This window comes from Geotrypetes seraphini, chromosome 10, assembly GCF_902459505.1.
Source record: "Geotrypetes seraphini chromosome 10, aGeoSer1.1, whole genome shotgun sequence".
Lineage (NCBI taxonomy): Eukaryota > Metazoa > Chordata > Amphibia > Gymnophiona > Dermophiidae > Geotrypetes > Geotrypetes seraphini.
The window spans coordinates 139,116,090-139,133,228 of record NC_047093.1 but is presented as its reverse complement, the minus strand read 5'-3'; the positions used below and the strand labels follow the sequence as shown (position 1 = coordinate 139,133,228).

General features: G+C 46.0%; 2 protein-coding genes across 5 annotated transcripts in view; one reads left to right on the top strand and one right to left on the bottom strand.

Annotated features, from left to right (window-relative positions):
• LOC117367693 (transmembrane protein 217-like) overlaps positions 1 to 9,622 on the bottom strand; it is a 47,885-nt gene extending 38,263 nt beyond the window's left edge. The window contains exon 1 of one of the 4 annotated variants that reach the window (XM_033960494.1): positions 8,808 to 9,622. The gene's annotated coding sequence lies outside the window, so the exon portion shown is untranslated. The remainder of the gene's footprint in view (positions 1 to 8,807) is intronic. The other 3 variants (XM_033960495.1, XM_033960496.1, XM_033960497.1) reach the window with 3 other exon arrangements.
• A 91-nt stretch (positions 9,623 to 9,713) lies between these two features.
• U2AF2 (U2 small nuclear RNA auxiliary factor 2) overlaps positions 9,714 to 17,139 on the top strand; it is a 124,396-nt gene continuing 116,970 nt past the window's right edge. Inside the window, exon 1 of the mRNA XM_033960493.1 lies at positions 9,714 to 9,904. Within this exon, the coding sequence (XP_033816384.1) occupies positions 9,856 to 9,904 (49 nt within the window). The 5' untranslated portion in view covers positions 9,714 to 9,855. The remainder of the gene's footprint in view (positions 9,905 to 17,139) is intronic.

The window sequence follows — 17,139 nt, the reverse complement described above, 5'->3', positions numbered from 1 at the left end:
TCGATGGCATTGAGAAGAAGGAGGGATTGAACCTCTTGAGCGAGAAGGAGGGACTGAGACTTGTTGGAAGCAGATTCTTTTGGCAGGCCTAACGGCGGAGGAGTCTGAAAATTGAGGGAGTAGCCATGGGCTATGATCGAGAGCACCCACTGGTCGGTGGTGATTACTTCCCATCGAGAGTGAAAAATGTTTAGTCGACCTCCTATGGGCTGTGGAAGAGGATGGGAGGGAGGAAGACTGGCAATGCCCTGGAGAAGGGAGTCAAAAGGGCTGAGTCGGCTTAGTCTGAGTGACAGGCTTGATAGCAGGCTGCTGTTGCTGACGAGCCTGCTGATGTTGTTGCCGTTGCCTTCGAGGTTGAGGAGGATGAGGCTGAACTGGCCGAGCAGAAAACCGCCTCTGATATGAAGGTTGCTGTCTAAAAGGACGAGGAGGAGGAGGCTTCTTTTTATTTTTCAACAAGGTATCCCACCTCGTCTCATGGGCAGAGAGTTTTTGAGTGGTGGAATCCATAGACTCTCCAAACAGTTCGTCACCCAGGCAGGGGGCATTGGCAAGGCGGTCCTGGTGGTTTACATCAAGGTCTGAGACTCGAAGCCATGCTAAACATTTCATCGCCACAGAAAGAGCCGTGGCACGGGATGTAAGTTCAAAAGTATCATAGATGGAACGGACCATAAACTTCCTGAGTTGCAGAAGACTGGAAGTGCATTGCTGAAATGCAGGAAGTTTACGGTCAGGAAGATACTTTTGAAAGGAGGCCACTTGTTGAATCAGATGTTTCAGGTAAAAAGAGAAGTGAAACGCATAATTACCTGAACGGTTGGCCAACATTGCATTTTGGTAAAGCCGTTTGCCAAATTTATCCATGGCCTTGCCCTCTCTACCAGGAGGGACAGAGGCGTACACACTAGAGCCTGCCGATTTTTTGAGGGTTGACTCCACCAGCAGAGATTCATGGGGCAGCTGGGGTTTGTCAAACCCTGGAATAGGAATCACTTTGTAAAGAGATTCCAGCTTCCTAGGGGCTCCTGGAACAGTTAGAGGGGTTTCCAAATTTTTGTAAAAAGTTTCCCTCAAGATGTCATGGAGGAGTAACTTTAAAAATTCTTTAGGAGGCTGGTCAAAATCCAAAGCATCAAGAAACGCCTTGGATTTTTTAGAGTCAGACTCTAGAGGGATGGAAAGGGTGTCTGACATCTCCTTAAGAAATTTGGTGAAGGACGAGTGCTCTGGCTTGCTTGCAGGATCCTACACCGATGGATCATCCTCATCCGAGGAATAATCTGCCTCGGTACCGAGAGGGTCATCAGAATCATCCCACAAATCAGGGTCCCGTACCGATGAAAGACAGCCCTGAGAAAGGGGAGTAGAAGGCTCGGTATGCTTGGTCTTGCGTACCGATTTACCTGATCGCATGGACACCGTACCGGGTGACTGTACAGCGGTACGGGTGTCGGAGAACGGTACCGGCTCAGAAGTCGAGTAAGCGGTGCATCGAAGAGACTTCGGTTCCGCCGAGAGAACAGGCATAGAGAGAGATTTTTGCGGTGTCGATAATGTCGATGCCGACAGAATAGGCTGTTCGACAATTGGCACCGAAGGCTCAGTAGGTACCGACACTGGAAGGTGTGGAGTTAATAGAGCCGGGAGCAAGTGTTGTAATTGCTCTGTAAGCTGGGTCTGTAGGATGGATGCTATTCTCTCATCCAAAGACGGGCCCGATAGCACCGGTACCGCTTTTTTCTTGCTCGGTACCTGCGGTGCAGCTCGACACTCCGGAGAAGTCGATGCCGATGAAGAGGCAGTGACTTCAATAGGAGCGGAGCGTTTGCGGGGCCGGCGCGCAGTCTGCAGGACTTGGCTCACTGCTTGTTCGACTGGCGGGCCAAGGACAGTAGGGGATGGCTTCTTAGCCGGCTTACCTACAGGGTGCAACACCGAGGATGGATCTTGCGGTGTCGAAGTCACCGGTGCCGATTTGGAGGAAGTTGTCGGTGTGGATGTCGGTGGAACTTCCATGGCGGCACCGAAAAGAATCCGCTGTTGAATTTGGTGATTCTTTAGAGTTCTCTTTTGGAGAGAACTGCAGCGGGTGCACGTTTCAGCCCTATGGTCCGGACCCAGGCACTGAAGGCACCACTTGTGCGGATCGGAAAGGGAAATAGGACATGCACACCGCTGACACTTCTTAAAACCCGGTGAAGGGGGCATGAAGGGAAAAACGGCCGTAGCAAAATCGAAGCCCGAGGCTTCGATGGTGCCAACAGGCCCCGCCGGGGCCGACTGGAAAAAAATTAAAAAAAATTTACTTTTTTTTTTAAGAAAAGAAAGAAATCAAGAACGTGAACACTTCACGAGAAGAAATAACGCGCGAGCGGGAAGGCGAGAAAAAATTGAAAAAATGTTCCAACAGCCGTTGGAAACACGCGTCTTCTTAGCTCCGCGGAAACTAAGAAACTGGGGAACGCGCGCCTTCGTCGGGCGGGAAGGCACTTGCGCACGCGCGGTGTGGCCTAACTAGAACTTTCTAAGTTCTTAGAGTGCAATCACTCTAAAATTGTCAGTACCGGGGCTCCATCGGTGCCGTCACCCATCAGTCAAGAATATGCTGCCTGCTTGTCCTGGGATAAAAAAAGTTATCACCAACTTTACAATAATCACAAAGGACCCTACGAGAGTTGAGTCTTATAGACCAAATTCTCTTTTATGTTATGAGGCAAAATTGTTAGCAAAAATTTTGGGTAATAGATTAGCAAAAATTTTACCAGACTTAATTGCTGAGCCTCAGGTAGGGTTTATTTATTTATTTTTTTTAATATGTTTAAATGATTTTTATTATTCCAGCAAGTAAGAAGCAAATACAAACAGTAGTACCATTCAGGAAATAACATTTTCAACAATATAATCAGTTCCCCTCCCATCCCCCCCCCAAGAATCCATGGCCAGTCCAACAGCTGAGAGTGGGAATAAAATCTTAAAGATTCAAAAGTCTACTGCGAGCACGTGGTGTGAGGTCCTGCCAGAAGTTCTCCCACACCTGACAAAATTTGCGACCCGGGCCAAGAGTCAAGTCTCCCACCATGCGTCTCTCCAGTGTTGCGTGCACTATCATTAGGGATCTCCATTGTGCATAAGACGGGGGATCACGGGAGAGTCAGTTGGTGAGGATGGCTTTTTTTTCCATCAAAAGGGCTCTGGAGATAAATGCTGACATTCCCCTGGGTTTGGGCGAGGCTATATTATAAAATCCAAATAATGCCCTCGGTTGCGGAAGCCATTGCCTTCCCCAAAGCGATGTGGTATATAGGCCAAGATGTCTCCAAAACTGTTGGATTGCGGGGCAGGCCCAAAACATGTGACTCAAAGATGCGTGAGCCTGATTGCATTTCGGTCAAGAATGCGACGCAGTAATCCCCATCTGGGCTGCACGTTCCGGTGGAATGTAAAGTCTAAGAACAATTTTCAATTGCATTTCCCAGTGAGTAATATTGGGTGACACCTTCTGAATGTTCTTCAGGACCCGTTGTAACTGTTGAGCAGTCAACTGGCAATGCAAGTCCTCAGCCCACAATTTATGCAACAAAGATACAGAAATAGGAACATCATTACATTGATTAAAAACATTTTAAATCCTTCTGTGTACACCCAATGAAAAACCCCCTCTTATGATTTGACTCACATAATGTTGTATTTGCATATATCCATACGGTTCATAGTCAGTGGCGCGCAAGACGCCACCGCGCCGACAATTCGGCGCAAAACAGAAGCGTGCGGGGGAAAAAGTAATTTTTAAGGAGCTCTGACGGGGGGTTTGAGGTGGCAACCCCCCCAACTTTATTGGTTAGTGTTCGCACTGCTGTTGGAGGGGAGTTCAGGGGGTTGGAAACCTCCATTATAGAGAAAACGGAACTTTTTCTGATTTTTTTCGGGAAAAGTTCCGTTTTCTCTATAATGTGGGGGGTTTCACCCCCCATAACGGCAGCGCGAACACTAACCAATAAAGTGGGGGGGTTGCCACCCCAAACCCCCAGTCGGAGCTCTTTAAAAATTATTTTTTCCCCCGTGCGCTTCTGTCTTGTGCCGAATTGTCGGCACGCTGGCATCTGGCGCGCGATTATCCCGTCACCTATCCATATAATGACCCTGGACCACTTCTAACAATTAAAGATAGTTCTGGAAATCTCTGTAATCTCCCAGACTCATCTAAAAGCTGAGCAATAAATTTAACCTCTTTACTTGCCCAATATGTAAAAGTAACATTAGTCATACCTGGAGAAAAATCACTATTTCCTTGAATAAGGCAAAAAATCTGTAACAAATTGATGAAATCCCCATAATTTCAATAATTTATTCCATACCGATCTTAATGGAATCAGAATAGAATTACCTTTTAAATAATCTGGTAATTTTGAACTTGGCACTTGAATCAAAAATAATAAATGGTATGGGTGAAAAAATGCTTTTTCATACGACAAAGGGGTAAATGAATCATCCTCTAAAACCCAGTCCCTAACATGTTTTAACAAACAAGCCCAATTATAAATACGAATATCTGGAAAACCCAAACCCCCTTTTATACCCGGACCCAGTAAAAAAATCAAAAGACAATTTAGATTTTTTAGCAGCCCAACAAAATTTTATAATTAAGGTTTATAATTTTCGCCAATCACCATTATTTAATACCAAAGGGATCATCTGGAAAACATATAGCCATTTTGAAAAAATTATCATTTTAAATAACGCAACCCTACCCCCCAAAGATAAAGGTAAATTCTGCCATTTTTGTAATTTTAATTTAGTATAATTAAGCAAAATTGGAATATTTACCTCATATAACCTTTTAGGATTCCCGAGCAAATAAATACCTAGATATATTTAAAATAATTTTCTGTCCACTTTAAGGAAAAATCTGGGTCCCATTCTCTATTTAACTTATCATTGGTTGCTAACGCTTCAGATTTGTCCATATTTAATTTAAAACCAGAAAAATCTCCAAATTCTTTAAAACATTCTAATAATGTTTGCAAGGATAAACGAAGATTAGTTAAATGTACTAGGATATCATCTGCAAATGCAGCAATTTTAAAAGTAAAAGCCCCTATATTTACCCATTTAATATCATCAGTTAAAACAATATCCCTAATTAATGGATCCAATGTTAAAATAAACAATAAAGGGGATAAAGAGCAGCCTTGCCTCGTTCCTTGACTTACTGGGAAAAAATCTGAAGAAATCCCATTTACATAAACTCTAGCCTGTGTATGAGTATAAAGTTTTAATTGCTTCTTGAAAACCCCCCGTTAATCCATATTTAATTAAAACCGCAAATAAAAAATCCCATCTGACCCTATCAAACGCTTTTTCAGCATCAAAACTAATAAGTAAGGAAGAAATATTTTTAAGATGCACCCATTCCAAAGAAGACAAAATTGATTTAATATTTTTTTACCGCCGTTCTTCCCTTAATAAACCCTACCTGAGCTCTTTCCCAAATGGTTATGTCGCTTTCAGGTTTTACCTCTGCTGCTGTCCCAAGCCCATAACATTCGTTTAACGAAAGAGCTACAGAGTTTTCTATGGGGTGGTAAGCGACCACGTATGCCCTTGCTATGGATGTGTCTGCCCAGGAATAGGAGGGGCTATGGTTTATTAAATGCACGTTGGTATGCTATGGCTTGTCAGATGAGACATATTAATGATTGGTTTAGAGCAGTGATTCCCAACCCTGTCCTGGAGGAACACCAGGCCAATTGGGTTTTCAGGCTAGCCCTAATGAATATGCATGAGAGAGATTTGCATATGATGGAAGTGATAGGCATGCAAATTTGCTTCATGCATATTCATTAGGGCTAGCCTGAAAACCCAATTGGCCTGGTGTTCCTCCAGGACAGGGTTGGGAACCACTGGTTTAGAGGAACATCTGACTTTTCTGCTACACCACTGGAGTTATCTTTGCTGGCTCCGTTCCATGTGAGCTATTTTCTACATGTGGCGGATCCGAGGATGCGTCCTTTGGTGTCTCAATACCCCATTTTTACGCCGGCCAGAAGGACATGAAGATGGGTCTGTAAAACAGCCAAATTGTCTTCTAGGGTGTTTTTATATTTGCCTATACAGGGCAATGGAGCTTTCCAGCCAGGCATGCAAAATGCCACCTTTCTTAGGTGGCAAGCACAAGGTCTACAATATCTTTTTCACCTGTTTTCGGAGGAGGGGAGCCTGGCCTCATTTGCCGAGCTGCAACGAACTTTTGACCTACAGGCTAATGATCTCTTCGCCTATTACCAGATCCGTCACTATGTTCAGTCCCTCCCAGTGGCTGAAGTCAGCAGGGAGGCGCTTTCGGAACTCTTCAGCCTTTCAGCCCAACAGAGGATTCCTCTACGATTTCATATTGTGGGGATCCGGGATTGCCAACCAAGTACGAATCTGGATATATTAGTGGTGTTTGATTCCAAATAGAACATATGAGAATATTATACAAAAATGGCGTAATTCAATTATCACTTCAAGATTTCAGTCAAGCTATTCATCGTTTGCTTAAAATTATTACAGGATATGTTTGGAGAGAATGTACATATAGGGCTCCTTTTATCAAGGTGCTAGCGGGGTTAGCGTGTCGGACATTTAATCATGCGCTATCCCCTGCGGCAAGCCAAAAAACTAACGCCTTGTCCATGGAGTCGTTAGCGACTAGCACAGCAGGCGGTTTAATGCGTGTTATTCCGCGCGTTAACCCCCTACCGCACCTTGACAAAAGGACCCCATAGAGTTTTGGATAGGGCATATTTTTCACAGGTACAAGCATTTCATGCAGGATTAGTTAATGCTCCTATTTGTATCAAATGTGAGAAAGATTCTAATACTTTATCTCATGCATTTTGGAAATGTCATCTTCTTAAATCTTTCTGGTCTGCCATCCTATTATTTTTAGGTTCATTATGGAATTGTCAATTGGTGGAATCTCCAAAAGGGGTGTTATTTGGTAAAGCAGCAACTTGTGGATTTTTTGGACAGGATAGATGTATTCTATTTCAAAAGGCATGTATGATTGGTCATAAATGCATATTGCAATATTGGTTACAAAAAGATCCTCCTAGTTATTGGCATTGGAGGAATCAATTCCATTGTTTAATTTTATTTGAGGCTTGGGAGGTTCGTAAATTTCCTAGAACACATTGATTTTAAAAAAATTTGGGACCCTTATATACAAAAATTATCCTCGAAAGGATGAAGTATGATTCTTAATACTTTATATTAAATCTCTGTAAATGTTCTTTACATTTTTATATATTTGGTATTTCATGTCACCTTTCATTCTAGGGTAGGGGGAAGTAGGAAGGATGATTTTAATATGTGTTAAATTACTTGAACTGTATTTCTGTTTAATTCATTTATTATAATGTTATAATAATATTAAAAAACAATCTAAGGTAATTCTTTAAAAATGTTATAAATGAAATAAATAGAATGAAGGGGGAGAAGGGTAGGGGGAAAGGGAAGGGATCAAGGGGGATATAGAAAGGAATGGATTAGGTATATAGAAATATATTTTGGAGGAATGATAAAAATATGTATGCAAATATTATTATGAATTTAATTGTAATGCATATCTCTTTGCATCTTATTATTGTATATTTATTTGATTCCTTCAATAAAATGTTATAAATTGAACAGCCGCTATACGATATCCTCAAGGCGCAAAAAGAAGAATTTGCGTGCGCAAATGCAGCTTAGTGAAGCGTGGGGAGGGATTGGGAAGTCGGTGGTGGTATGTCTGTCTTTTCACCTGTTTTTAATTATCCTTTGATACTCAACTTTTGGAACATGGGGATAAATCAACTCGATTTTGGACTCTTCAATTCCGCTGTCTTATGAGATGGTTATTTGTGCTACACTGTTGTTACCTAGGGCTCTTTTTACTAAGCTGCGTTAGGGCTTTTATGAGCGGAATAGTACGCGCTACAATGCCGCACACTAGATGCTAACGCCAGCATTGAGCTGGCGTTAGTTCTGGCCGCGTAGCGTGTGGTTAGTGCATGCTAATCTGCCACATGAGCTAAAAACACTGGCGCACCTTAGTAAAAGGAGCCCCTAAACCTCCTTTGGACAAATATAAAAGCAGATTATTTGCCATCATGCAAATGGTTACCAAAAACTGGAAAAATTGGGATCCGCTTAATTTCTCCTTCTGGTGGGATTCTTTATGTTTATACTACAAATATGAGAAAATGAATTCAGAAATGTTGGGAAATAATGAATTATATAACTTGGAGTCCATTGACAAATTTTTTTAAAATGGATTATCCCTTATTTCCTAGTTGAGTTGCACATTCAGGGAGGGAGGGTGGGCGGACGGATATTATATTTTGATGTCATCATTGATCAATAAGTTCAATATGATTTTCATTAGATGTCTGAATTAATGCATTTTGTTTTCGATCTTGTATTGGGGAGGGAGAGAGGGGAAATGTTTTTGAAGTATTTCTGTGCTTCATGAAAATGCAATTTTGAAGTTAATAATATGTATATGTACATTTTAATGCATTGTTTTTGATTGAAAAATTAACAGTTATACAAAAATAAAAAAAAAAAGGAGAAAGGTTAATCAGCTGGCTGGGTTGGAGGGCAGAGGAGTAGGATTAATGATTGAAAAGGTGATAATAATAATAAAAAAAAACATATCCCAGGGATGGAGCTAGTTCTGGATTGTCACTGGAAATCTTACAACCCCCATCATTTGCTGGGTGATATTTCCTAAAACGATGTGAATCTAAATTGGAAAAAAAAAAATCCCCTCCTACCTGCAAAATCTCAGAATTAAATAATCCCTCCGCCCTGACAGATACCTTCGCCCTTTTGGGGGAAAGGAAGAGGTGAGATGGAGCCCACTTTCGCGCTTCGCAGCTCCTCTAGGGTCGTCCTAGCCCTCCTCTGGCCCCTCCCACACAATCCTAACCGTTTGGGCGTTCAAAAACAAAGGCCGCGACGCTCGCGCCATCTCCTTCGAAGGGGGCGGGGTCGTGAGCAAACGTCAGTAATCCTCGCCCCCGCGCGTGCGGCCCAGCTTCCGGGTGATTTTTTTTTTTTTCCCCATTGGATAATGTTTCTGCTCAAAGTGCGCGGGTTGTCTCTTCCATTGTGTCGCGCGAAGGGCGGCAGAGCTAAAACGAAAATAGATGTCAAAGATAATGTATCCCACATCCTTCGATTATAACTTTTTAAAAAACACTTATTTTTTTATGACTAGTCGTTTCAAAAAATCGTTCTGCCTTTCAGTGGCCTCGAGGTGTGGGGTAAGCGCGCGCTTTTACGTTTCCTCCACCTACTTTGTTGGGATTGGCTGAAGCGTTTTCGTGTTCAATTCACTTCTTTTGTAGCCCAACCTTGGCCACCCTTATTGGTCTGCCGGCTACCGCCTTTCCCTTATTCTGACCAGTGAAATTGCTCGGTTTTTTTATTGGTTGGCCCCAGTGCGGTTGTGAAGACGTCATGTGACGTTTCAGGAGCGTCATATACTACACTTTTTTAATTATTTGTTGTATTTTCTTTTAAGATTGCCCCGCCTTCTTTTTTCTCCTTTCAGTTGGCGAATTGGAGGGGGCGGTGGGAGGAGCTCACAGGGAAGCAGCATTCTCAGATTGGTCCATCAAGCCCTCGGCCGCGCGCCTCATTTTCCCCCCTCCCCGTCCTCTTTTTCCGAAAGCGTCCGGAGATTGCCGAAGCGGCCTAGACGGCGCCTGCGCGTTGAGCGACGTCGTGTAGGGGCCTGCCGCCGTGAAGGAGAGACGCGGGAGTGCGCCGCCTCGCTCTCCCCTTCGTCCTCCGCCGCCGTCGTCGGCGCCTTCCACCATGTCGGACTTCGACGAGTTCGAGCGGCAGCTCAACGAGAACAAGCAGGGTAAGGAGCGCCGAGAGCGAGGCGCCGGTGCCTGCGCGCTCCTCTGTGTGTGTGTGTGTGAGAGAGAGAGAGAGAGAGGCGGCCGCGGCCTAGTCCCAGGAAGCCCTGCGGCCTGCGCCGTGGCTCGCGCGGGACCCGGACCCAGGCCTGGAGGAGGGGAGGAGAGGCGAGGCAATACAATACAACACGCGCCCCCCTCCCCCCCCCCCCCCCCCATCCAAGCCTCCTGCTGCCTCGCGCCCTGGAACCAGCGCCTGGTTGCGCGCCAGAGCTTCACATCCGGCGAAAAGCACACACGTGTGTTTCGCTCCTAACCCTGCGAATGCGGCCGAGGCTCCCATTTCCCCGGGCGGATAGACCGTAGACGCGGATGTTACTGTGTCTGTATAAAATGAGCGCACGTTTTCACTCAACTGTGTAGAGCAGCATCCCGTTTCCGTTCTGGGGATTTGGGGTTTGTTCCGGTTAACTCGTTTATGTTCTCCTGTGGCCAACAAATACTTCATATCGGGTTATGTACCAAGAGCTAAGCAAAATAAGATATCGGTACCGTTAATAACGACTAAGATTGAATTTCTAAAACAAAGTTTTTAAGTGCTTTTTTTAAAAAAAAAAAAAGTAAGAATTGCTGTAGTTCGTGCTTGAATTATACAGACGCAGCCTGTTAAGGGATGGAGATAGTAAACAATCTTTTGCATGCAATTCCCTTTAAACTGGGCAATTGTAATGTTAAAGTATTCCCAGGGTTGTAATACTGTCCAGTAAATTAAATTGGACTGGATTGGATTTATTATAGTTGATATATACCTCTTGTACATGAGCATTAAATGGCTTTCAATACTACATTTTCAATCATTGCAACATTTCCCCCCTCTGTCCCAGTGGGCTCGCAATATAATTTTAGTATTCAAATAATGTAATGTAATGTAATTTATTTCTTATATACCGCTACATCCTTTAGGTTCTAAGCGGTTTACAGAAAATATACATTAAGATTAGAAATAAGAAAGGTACTTGAAAAATTCCCTTACTGTCCCGAAGGCTCACAATCTAACTAAAGTACCTGGAGGGTAATAGAGAAGTGAAAAGGAATAGAAGCATGATGAAGTGATGAAGTGGAGCAAGTAAGTTTAGGAGGAGCGATTGACGTTTCCAGAAAGGGCTTCTTCAGGGTTATTTTTGTATTCCGCCATACCCAGGGAGTTCTAGGCGGTTCACAGCAGTTAATCAAAAATACATACAGTAAAGTCATTGAAGTTAACAGTTAGAAGGGGAACAAAATAAGAAAGTGGCGGGAAGGGATGCAGGTCATGAGGGGATGGGAGAGCAGGCATAAGGTAGTAGTGATGAGGGAAGGTAGAAAAAGATAGTAGTGGTACAATGCATTAGGAGTTCAGTCTGTTGAATAAGTGCGTTTTGAGCTGCTTTCTGAAGTCAAGATAGGAGGGGGCATCAAAATACATACTAGAGAAATATGAAGAGAAGAAAGAAATACTATGGGCATACAAAAAAGGCAACATAAGACTATGCAGATTATGGTGAGTAATTGCATAGGGTTCCATAGTGTTGGTGGAACAGACTTGATCTCAATTGTTTCGGGAAGGAAAAAGGTAGAGGATTTTTTTTCAATGAATCCTTGGAGTTCCTTAGATTAAGACCCGCATATGAAAAGGCTCTCTTGCTAGTTGATTGTACTTTTATTTCTCAGGCCTGGGATTTCAAATCAATCATGTTGAGATGATCTTAGAGCTCTATTAGGTTGATATCTGGCCAGTTTCTTGTACGAATAATCTGAAAGATGAAGATGCCAGGCTTTTGTTCATATACAGTGGGTCAATCTATATAATGTAAACACAAAACGGTGTAACTCAGTGTATTGCAAACTGCGTGATTCCGGATGTGTCTTGAGATGCTAGCGCCTCTCCTCCTCTTGCATCCCCTTCCCGCCACTGGAAGTAATAGCAAGCTCAGGGCCCCATCTGGAGGGCCTCTGTGCATGCATGGAAAGCAGCGTGATGTCATCGTGTTTTGACATCCACACTTCAGACAAGGCACTGGTATAACTTAAAGTGACTTTAGCCTCTAGTTCCATGTCTGTGTTGCAGCTCTTTTAGTAAAGTTCTCAGGACAGAAACATAATTTGATGTAACTGTTTTCAGACAATAGAGATGTAGTCGTAGCAAAATTAAAGTCCAGTATTAAAAATGTAAGTACTTGTAATAGGAACAGTTAGTGCATGTATGTAAAAGGGATGTCTACTTATAACCCGTTCTGAGCTTCTGGGCGAACGGGATAAAAATCGAAATAAATAAATAAATGAATGTATTGTGTGTTTTTTTTTAAATTCTATATGGCAGGATGGGAGAGTTTGAGGAACTAAGTTTTGTGTGTTATGTCGTTTATTTTTTTCCCCCTGTTGTGCCTTCCCGCCCGACGGAGGAGAGCGTGGTCCCCAGTTTCTTCGTTTCCGCGGAGCGAAGAAGACGCATGTGTTTTCAATGGCTGTTGAAAAACTAATTTTTGCCTTCCCGCTCGCGTATTTTTTCACTTTTTTTCCTTTTTTCTTATCGGATTCCCTTTATTTTTGTTTAAAAAAAAAAAAAAAAAACTCATCGAGTTTTCCTTATTTTTTCAGGCCAGCCCCGGCGGGGCCTGTTGCCACCATACAGGCCTCCGGGTTCGATTTTGCGGAGGCCAAGTTTCCATTCGTGCCAGCGGTGTGCACGCCCGATCTCCCTTACCGACCCACACAATTGGTGCCTCCAGTGCTTGGGTCCAGAGCATCGGGCTGACACGGCCTCCTCATCGCTGGAGCGTAGAGCGGCACCTATGGTACCGAAGAAGAAAAAAGCGGTACCGGTGCCTCCCCTGGACAACCGCATCGCGGCCATACTCCAAACACAGTTACAGGAGCAGCTGCAACAACAGCTCCAACAACTGTTGCTGGCACCGCACCTTCCGGTACGGGACCGATCCGAGCCTCACACTGTCCCATCGGTGTCGACCCCCTCGGTACCGATTAATACTTCCATGCCGGTGCTCTTGGCAGAAACACCTACAGTACATACCCGTGATGCTGCCGACCCTGTCCGGTCCCAGGAACGACATCAGTCTTCCTAACCCGGTACCGCCTCGGTGCGCTCAGGCAAATCTCTTTCAAAGACCCGCCATGCCGAGCCCTCCACACTGATGCCCAAACGTACACACCCCGACGTTAGGGACCCAGATTTGTGGGAAGACTCCCCTCACGGTACCGAGGAGGACGCTTCGTCAACCGACGAAGAACCCTCCATGGCCGACACCGTCTCCAAACCAGAGCAATCCTCTTTCTCCAAATTCCTTAGGGAGATGTCAGCAGCTCTTTCCATTCCCTTAGAGTCCGACTCTAAAAAGTCTCAGGCTTTCCTCGATGCCCTAGACTTTGAGCAACCTCCCAAAGAATTTCTGAAGTTGCCCGTCCACGACATCTTACGGAAAACTTTCTATAAAAACTGGGAAGCTCCCCTCACGGTTCCTGGAGCCCCTCGTAAATTGGATAGCTTGTACCGGGTTATTCCAATCCCAGGATTTGATAAACCTCAATTGCCCCACGAGTCCCTCCTGGTGGAATCTACTTTGAAAAAATCTCAGGGTTCCAGTGTATATGCCTCCACCCCTCCTGGCAGAGAGGGAAAAACCATGGATAAATTTGGTAAGCACCTTTTCCAAAATGCCATGTTAGCCAATAGAGCCAACAACTACACCTTCCACTTCTCCTTCTACATGAAGCATCTGGTGCAACAGCTCTCCTCCTTACAGAAATACCTCCCTGAACGTAAGGTCCCTCTTTTCCAGCAACATATTTCCAGCCTCCTCCAACTCAGGAAATTCATGGTTCGCTCCATCTACGACTCATTTGAGCTGACCTCTCGCGCATCTGCCATGGCGGTGGCCATGCAACGTTTGGCATGGCTGAGAGTCTCTGACCTGGACATTAACCACCAGGACCGCCTGGCTAACGCACCTTGTCTGGGTGATGAACTCTTCGGAGAGTCCCTGGACTCAACAACCCAGAAACTCTCAGCACATGAGACCAGGTGGGACGCTCTGATTAAACCTAAAAAGAAGACTCCACCTGCTCGCACCTACAGACAGCAGTCTTCCTACCAGCGCAGGTTCTCGGCCAGACCTCTCAACCCGCCTCAACAGCAGCCTCGCCGACCTCGTCAACAGCATCAATCTCAGGCTCGCTCACAGTCCTGCCAAGCCTCTCCCTCCGTCAAAACCATCTCAGCCCTTTTGACTTTTTCCTCCAGGGCATAGCCAGTCTCCCATCATCATTGCCTCTTCCTCAGCCTATCGGAGGTCGCCTCCAAATCTTCCTCAGCCGTTGGGAGGTCATCACATCAGACCAATGGGTCCTCAACATCATTCGCCACGGCTACTCTCTCAACTTCCAGACTCTTCCACCAGACAATCCTCCCGTAGAGTCTGCTTCTCATTCCTCCCAAATCCCCCTCCTCCTGAGGGAGGTCCAATCCCTCCTTCTTCTCAATGCCATCGAAGAGGTGCCTCCGGACCAAAGGGGTCAGGGATTCTACTCCCGCTACTTCCTGGTTCCCAAGAAGACAGGAGACCTTCGTCCCATCCTCGATCTCCGGGACTTCAACAAGTGTCTGGTCAAGGAGAAGTTCAGAATGCTCTCCCTTGCCACGCTTTACCCTCTTCTCTCTCAACACGACTGGCTATGTTCCCTGGACCTCAAAGAGGCCTACACTCACATCCCAATCAATCCGACTTCACGTCGCTACCTACGGTTTCAGATACAGCACCGTCACTATCAGTACAAAGTGCTACCTTTTGGCCTCGCTTCATCGCCCAGGGTGTTCACCAAGTGCCTTATTGTGGTGGCGGCCTTCCTCAGGTCTCACAACCTCCAGGTGTTCCCCTACTTGGACGATTGGTTGGTGAAAGCACCTACGTCTCCACTTGTGCTACAAGCCACTCATCACACCATCTCTTTCCTCCATCTCCTGGGGTTCGAGATCAACTACCCCATGTCGCATCTGCTTCCCACACAGCGACATCAGTTCATTGGAGCAGTTCTCGACACCACACTAATGAGGGCGTTTCTCCCCTCCGACCGTCAACGGACCCTGCTCCACCTCTGTCGTCAGGTGGTCCTTCATCACTCCATTCCTGCCCGACAGATGTTGGTCCTCCTGGGCCACATGGCCTTGACGGTCCATGTGCTTCCTCTGGCGCGACTCTACCTCAGGACACCTCAATGGACTCTTGCCAACCAATGGTCACAGACCACGGATCTTCTTTCTCATCCCATCTCTGTGACATCGTCTCTTCAGCAATCTCTTCAATGGTGGTTGAACTCCTCAAATCTTTCCAGGGGTTTACTCTTTCATCTACCCCCTCACTCCATGATCATAACCACGGATGCCTCCCCCTATGCGTGGGGAGCTCGCCTGGGAGATCTACGCACCCAGGGACTCTGGACCCCTCAGGAGCGTCAACATCACATCAATTTCCTGGAACTCAGAGCCATGTTCTATGCTCTCAAGGCCTTCCAGCACCTTCTCTACCCTCAGGTTCTTCTCCTGTGCACAGACAATCAAGTCGCCATGTACTACATAAACAAGCAAGGCGGCACCGGATCTCGCCTCCTTTGTCAGGAGGCTCTCAGCATCTGGACCTGGGCCACGGCCCGCAATCTCTTCCTCAAGGCTGTCTATATCCAGGGCGAACAGAACTCCCTGGCCGACAATCTCAGCCGCATCCTTCAACCTCACGAGTGGACTCTGGACCCTTCAAAACTCCACTCCATCTTTGCTCGCTGGGGCACTCCGCAGGTGGACCTCTTTGCAGCGCCTCACAACCATCAGCTGCCCCAGTTCTGTTCCAGACTCTTCTCTCCTCATCGTCTCACCCCAGATGCATTCCTGCTCGATTGGACGGATCGGTTCCTCTATGCCTTTCCTCCACTATCTCTGATGTTGCGGACGTTATCCAAACTCCGCAGGGACAGGGCCACCATGATTCTCATCGCTCCTCGATGGCCTCGCCAACACTGGTTCTCCCTCCTGCTTCAGCTCAGCTCCAGGGAGCCCATTCCTCTTCCTATGTTTCCTACTCTACTTACGCAGCAACGTCAGTCTCTACTGCATCCCAATCTGTCTTCGCTCCACCTGACAGCTTGGTTTCTCTCGGGCTGACCTCTGCAGAGAATCTGTCTCAGTCTGTCCGTCGCATTTTGGATGCCTCCAGGAAACCGGCCACCCTCCAATGTTACCATCAGAAGTGGACCAGGTTCTCCTCTTGGTGTCTACTGCATCATCACGATCCCACCTCATTAGCGATGGAAACTGTACTGGACTATTTGCTCTCTCTGTCCGACGCTGGCCTCAAGTCTACCTCAATCAGAGTCCACCTCAGTGCCATCACTGTGTTTCATGAGCCTATCCTCGGAAAACCTCTCACGGCTCATCCACTGGTTTCCCGGTTCATGAGAGGCCTCTTCAATGTCAAACCACCTCTGAAGCCTCCTCCTGTCGTCTGGGACCTGAATGTGGTTTTATCAGCCCTCATGAAACCCCCTTTTGAGCCTCTTGCCACAACTTCGCTCAAACTTCTAACATGGAAGGTGCTTTTCCTCATTGCCATCACCTCTGCCAGGAGGGTTAGTGAGATGCATGCACTGGTCGCCGATCCACCGTTCACTGTTTTTCACCATGACAAGGTGGTTCTGCGTACCCATCCTAAATTCCTTCCCAAGGTGGTCTCGGCTTTTCACCTCAACCAGTCCATTGTGTTGCCTGTCTTTTTCCCTAAACCCCATTCTCTTCCTGGGGAAAAGGCGTTGCACACGCTGGATTGTAAGCGTGCCCTTGCATACTACCTTGACCGTACCAGGGCTCACCGCTCGTCCCCTCAGCTTTTTCTGACCTTCGATCCTAACCGTCTAGGTCGTCCTGTCTCTAAACGGACGCTTTCCAACTGGCTTGCTGCCTGTATTGCGTTCTGTTATGCTCGGCCGGTCTCTCACTGGAAGGTGCTGTCATGGCCCACAGGGTCAGAGCTATGGCTGCTTCTGTGGCTTTCCTCCGTTCCACGCCCATTGAGGAAATCTGCAAGGCTGCCACTTGGTCCTCAGTTCACACGTTCACTACTCACTACTGTCTGGATGCCTTCTCCAGATGGGATGGACACTTCAGCCAATCTGTGTTACAAAATTTATTTTCCTA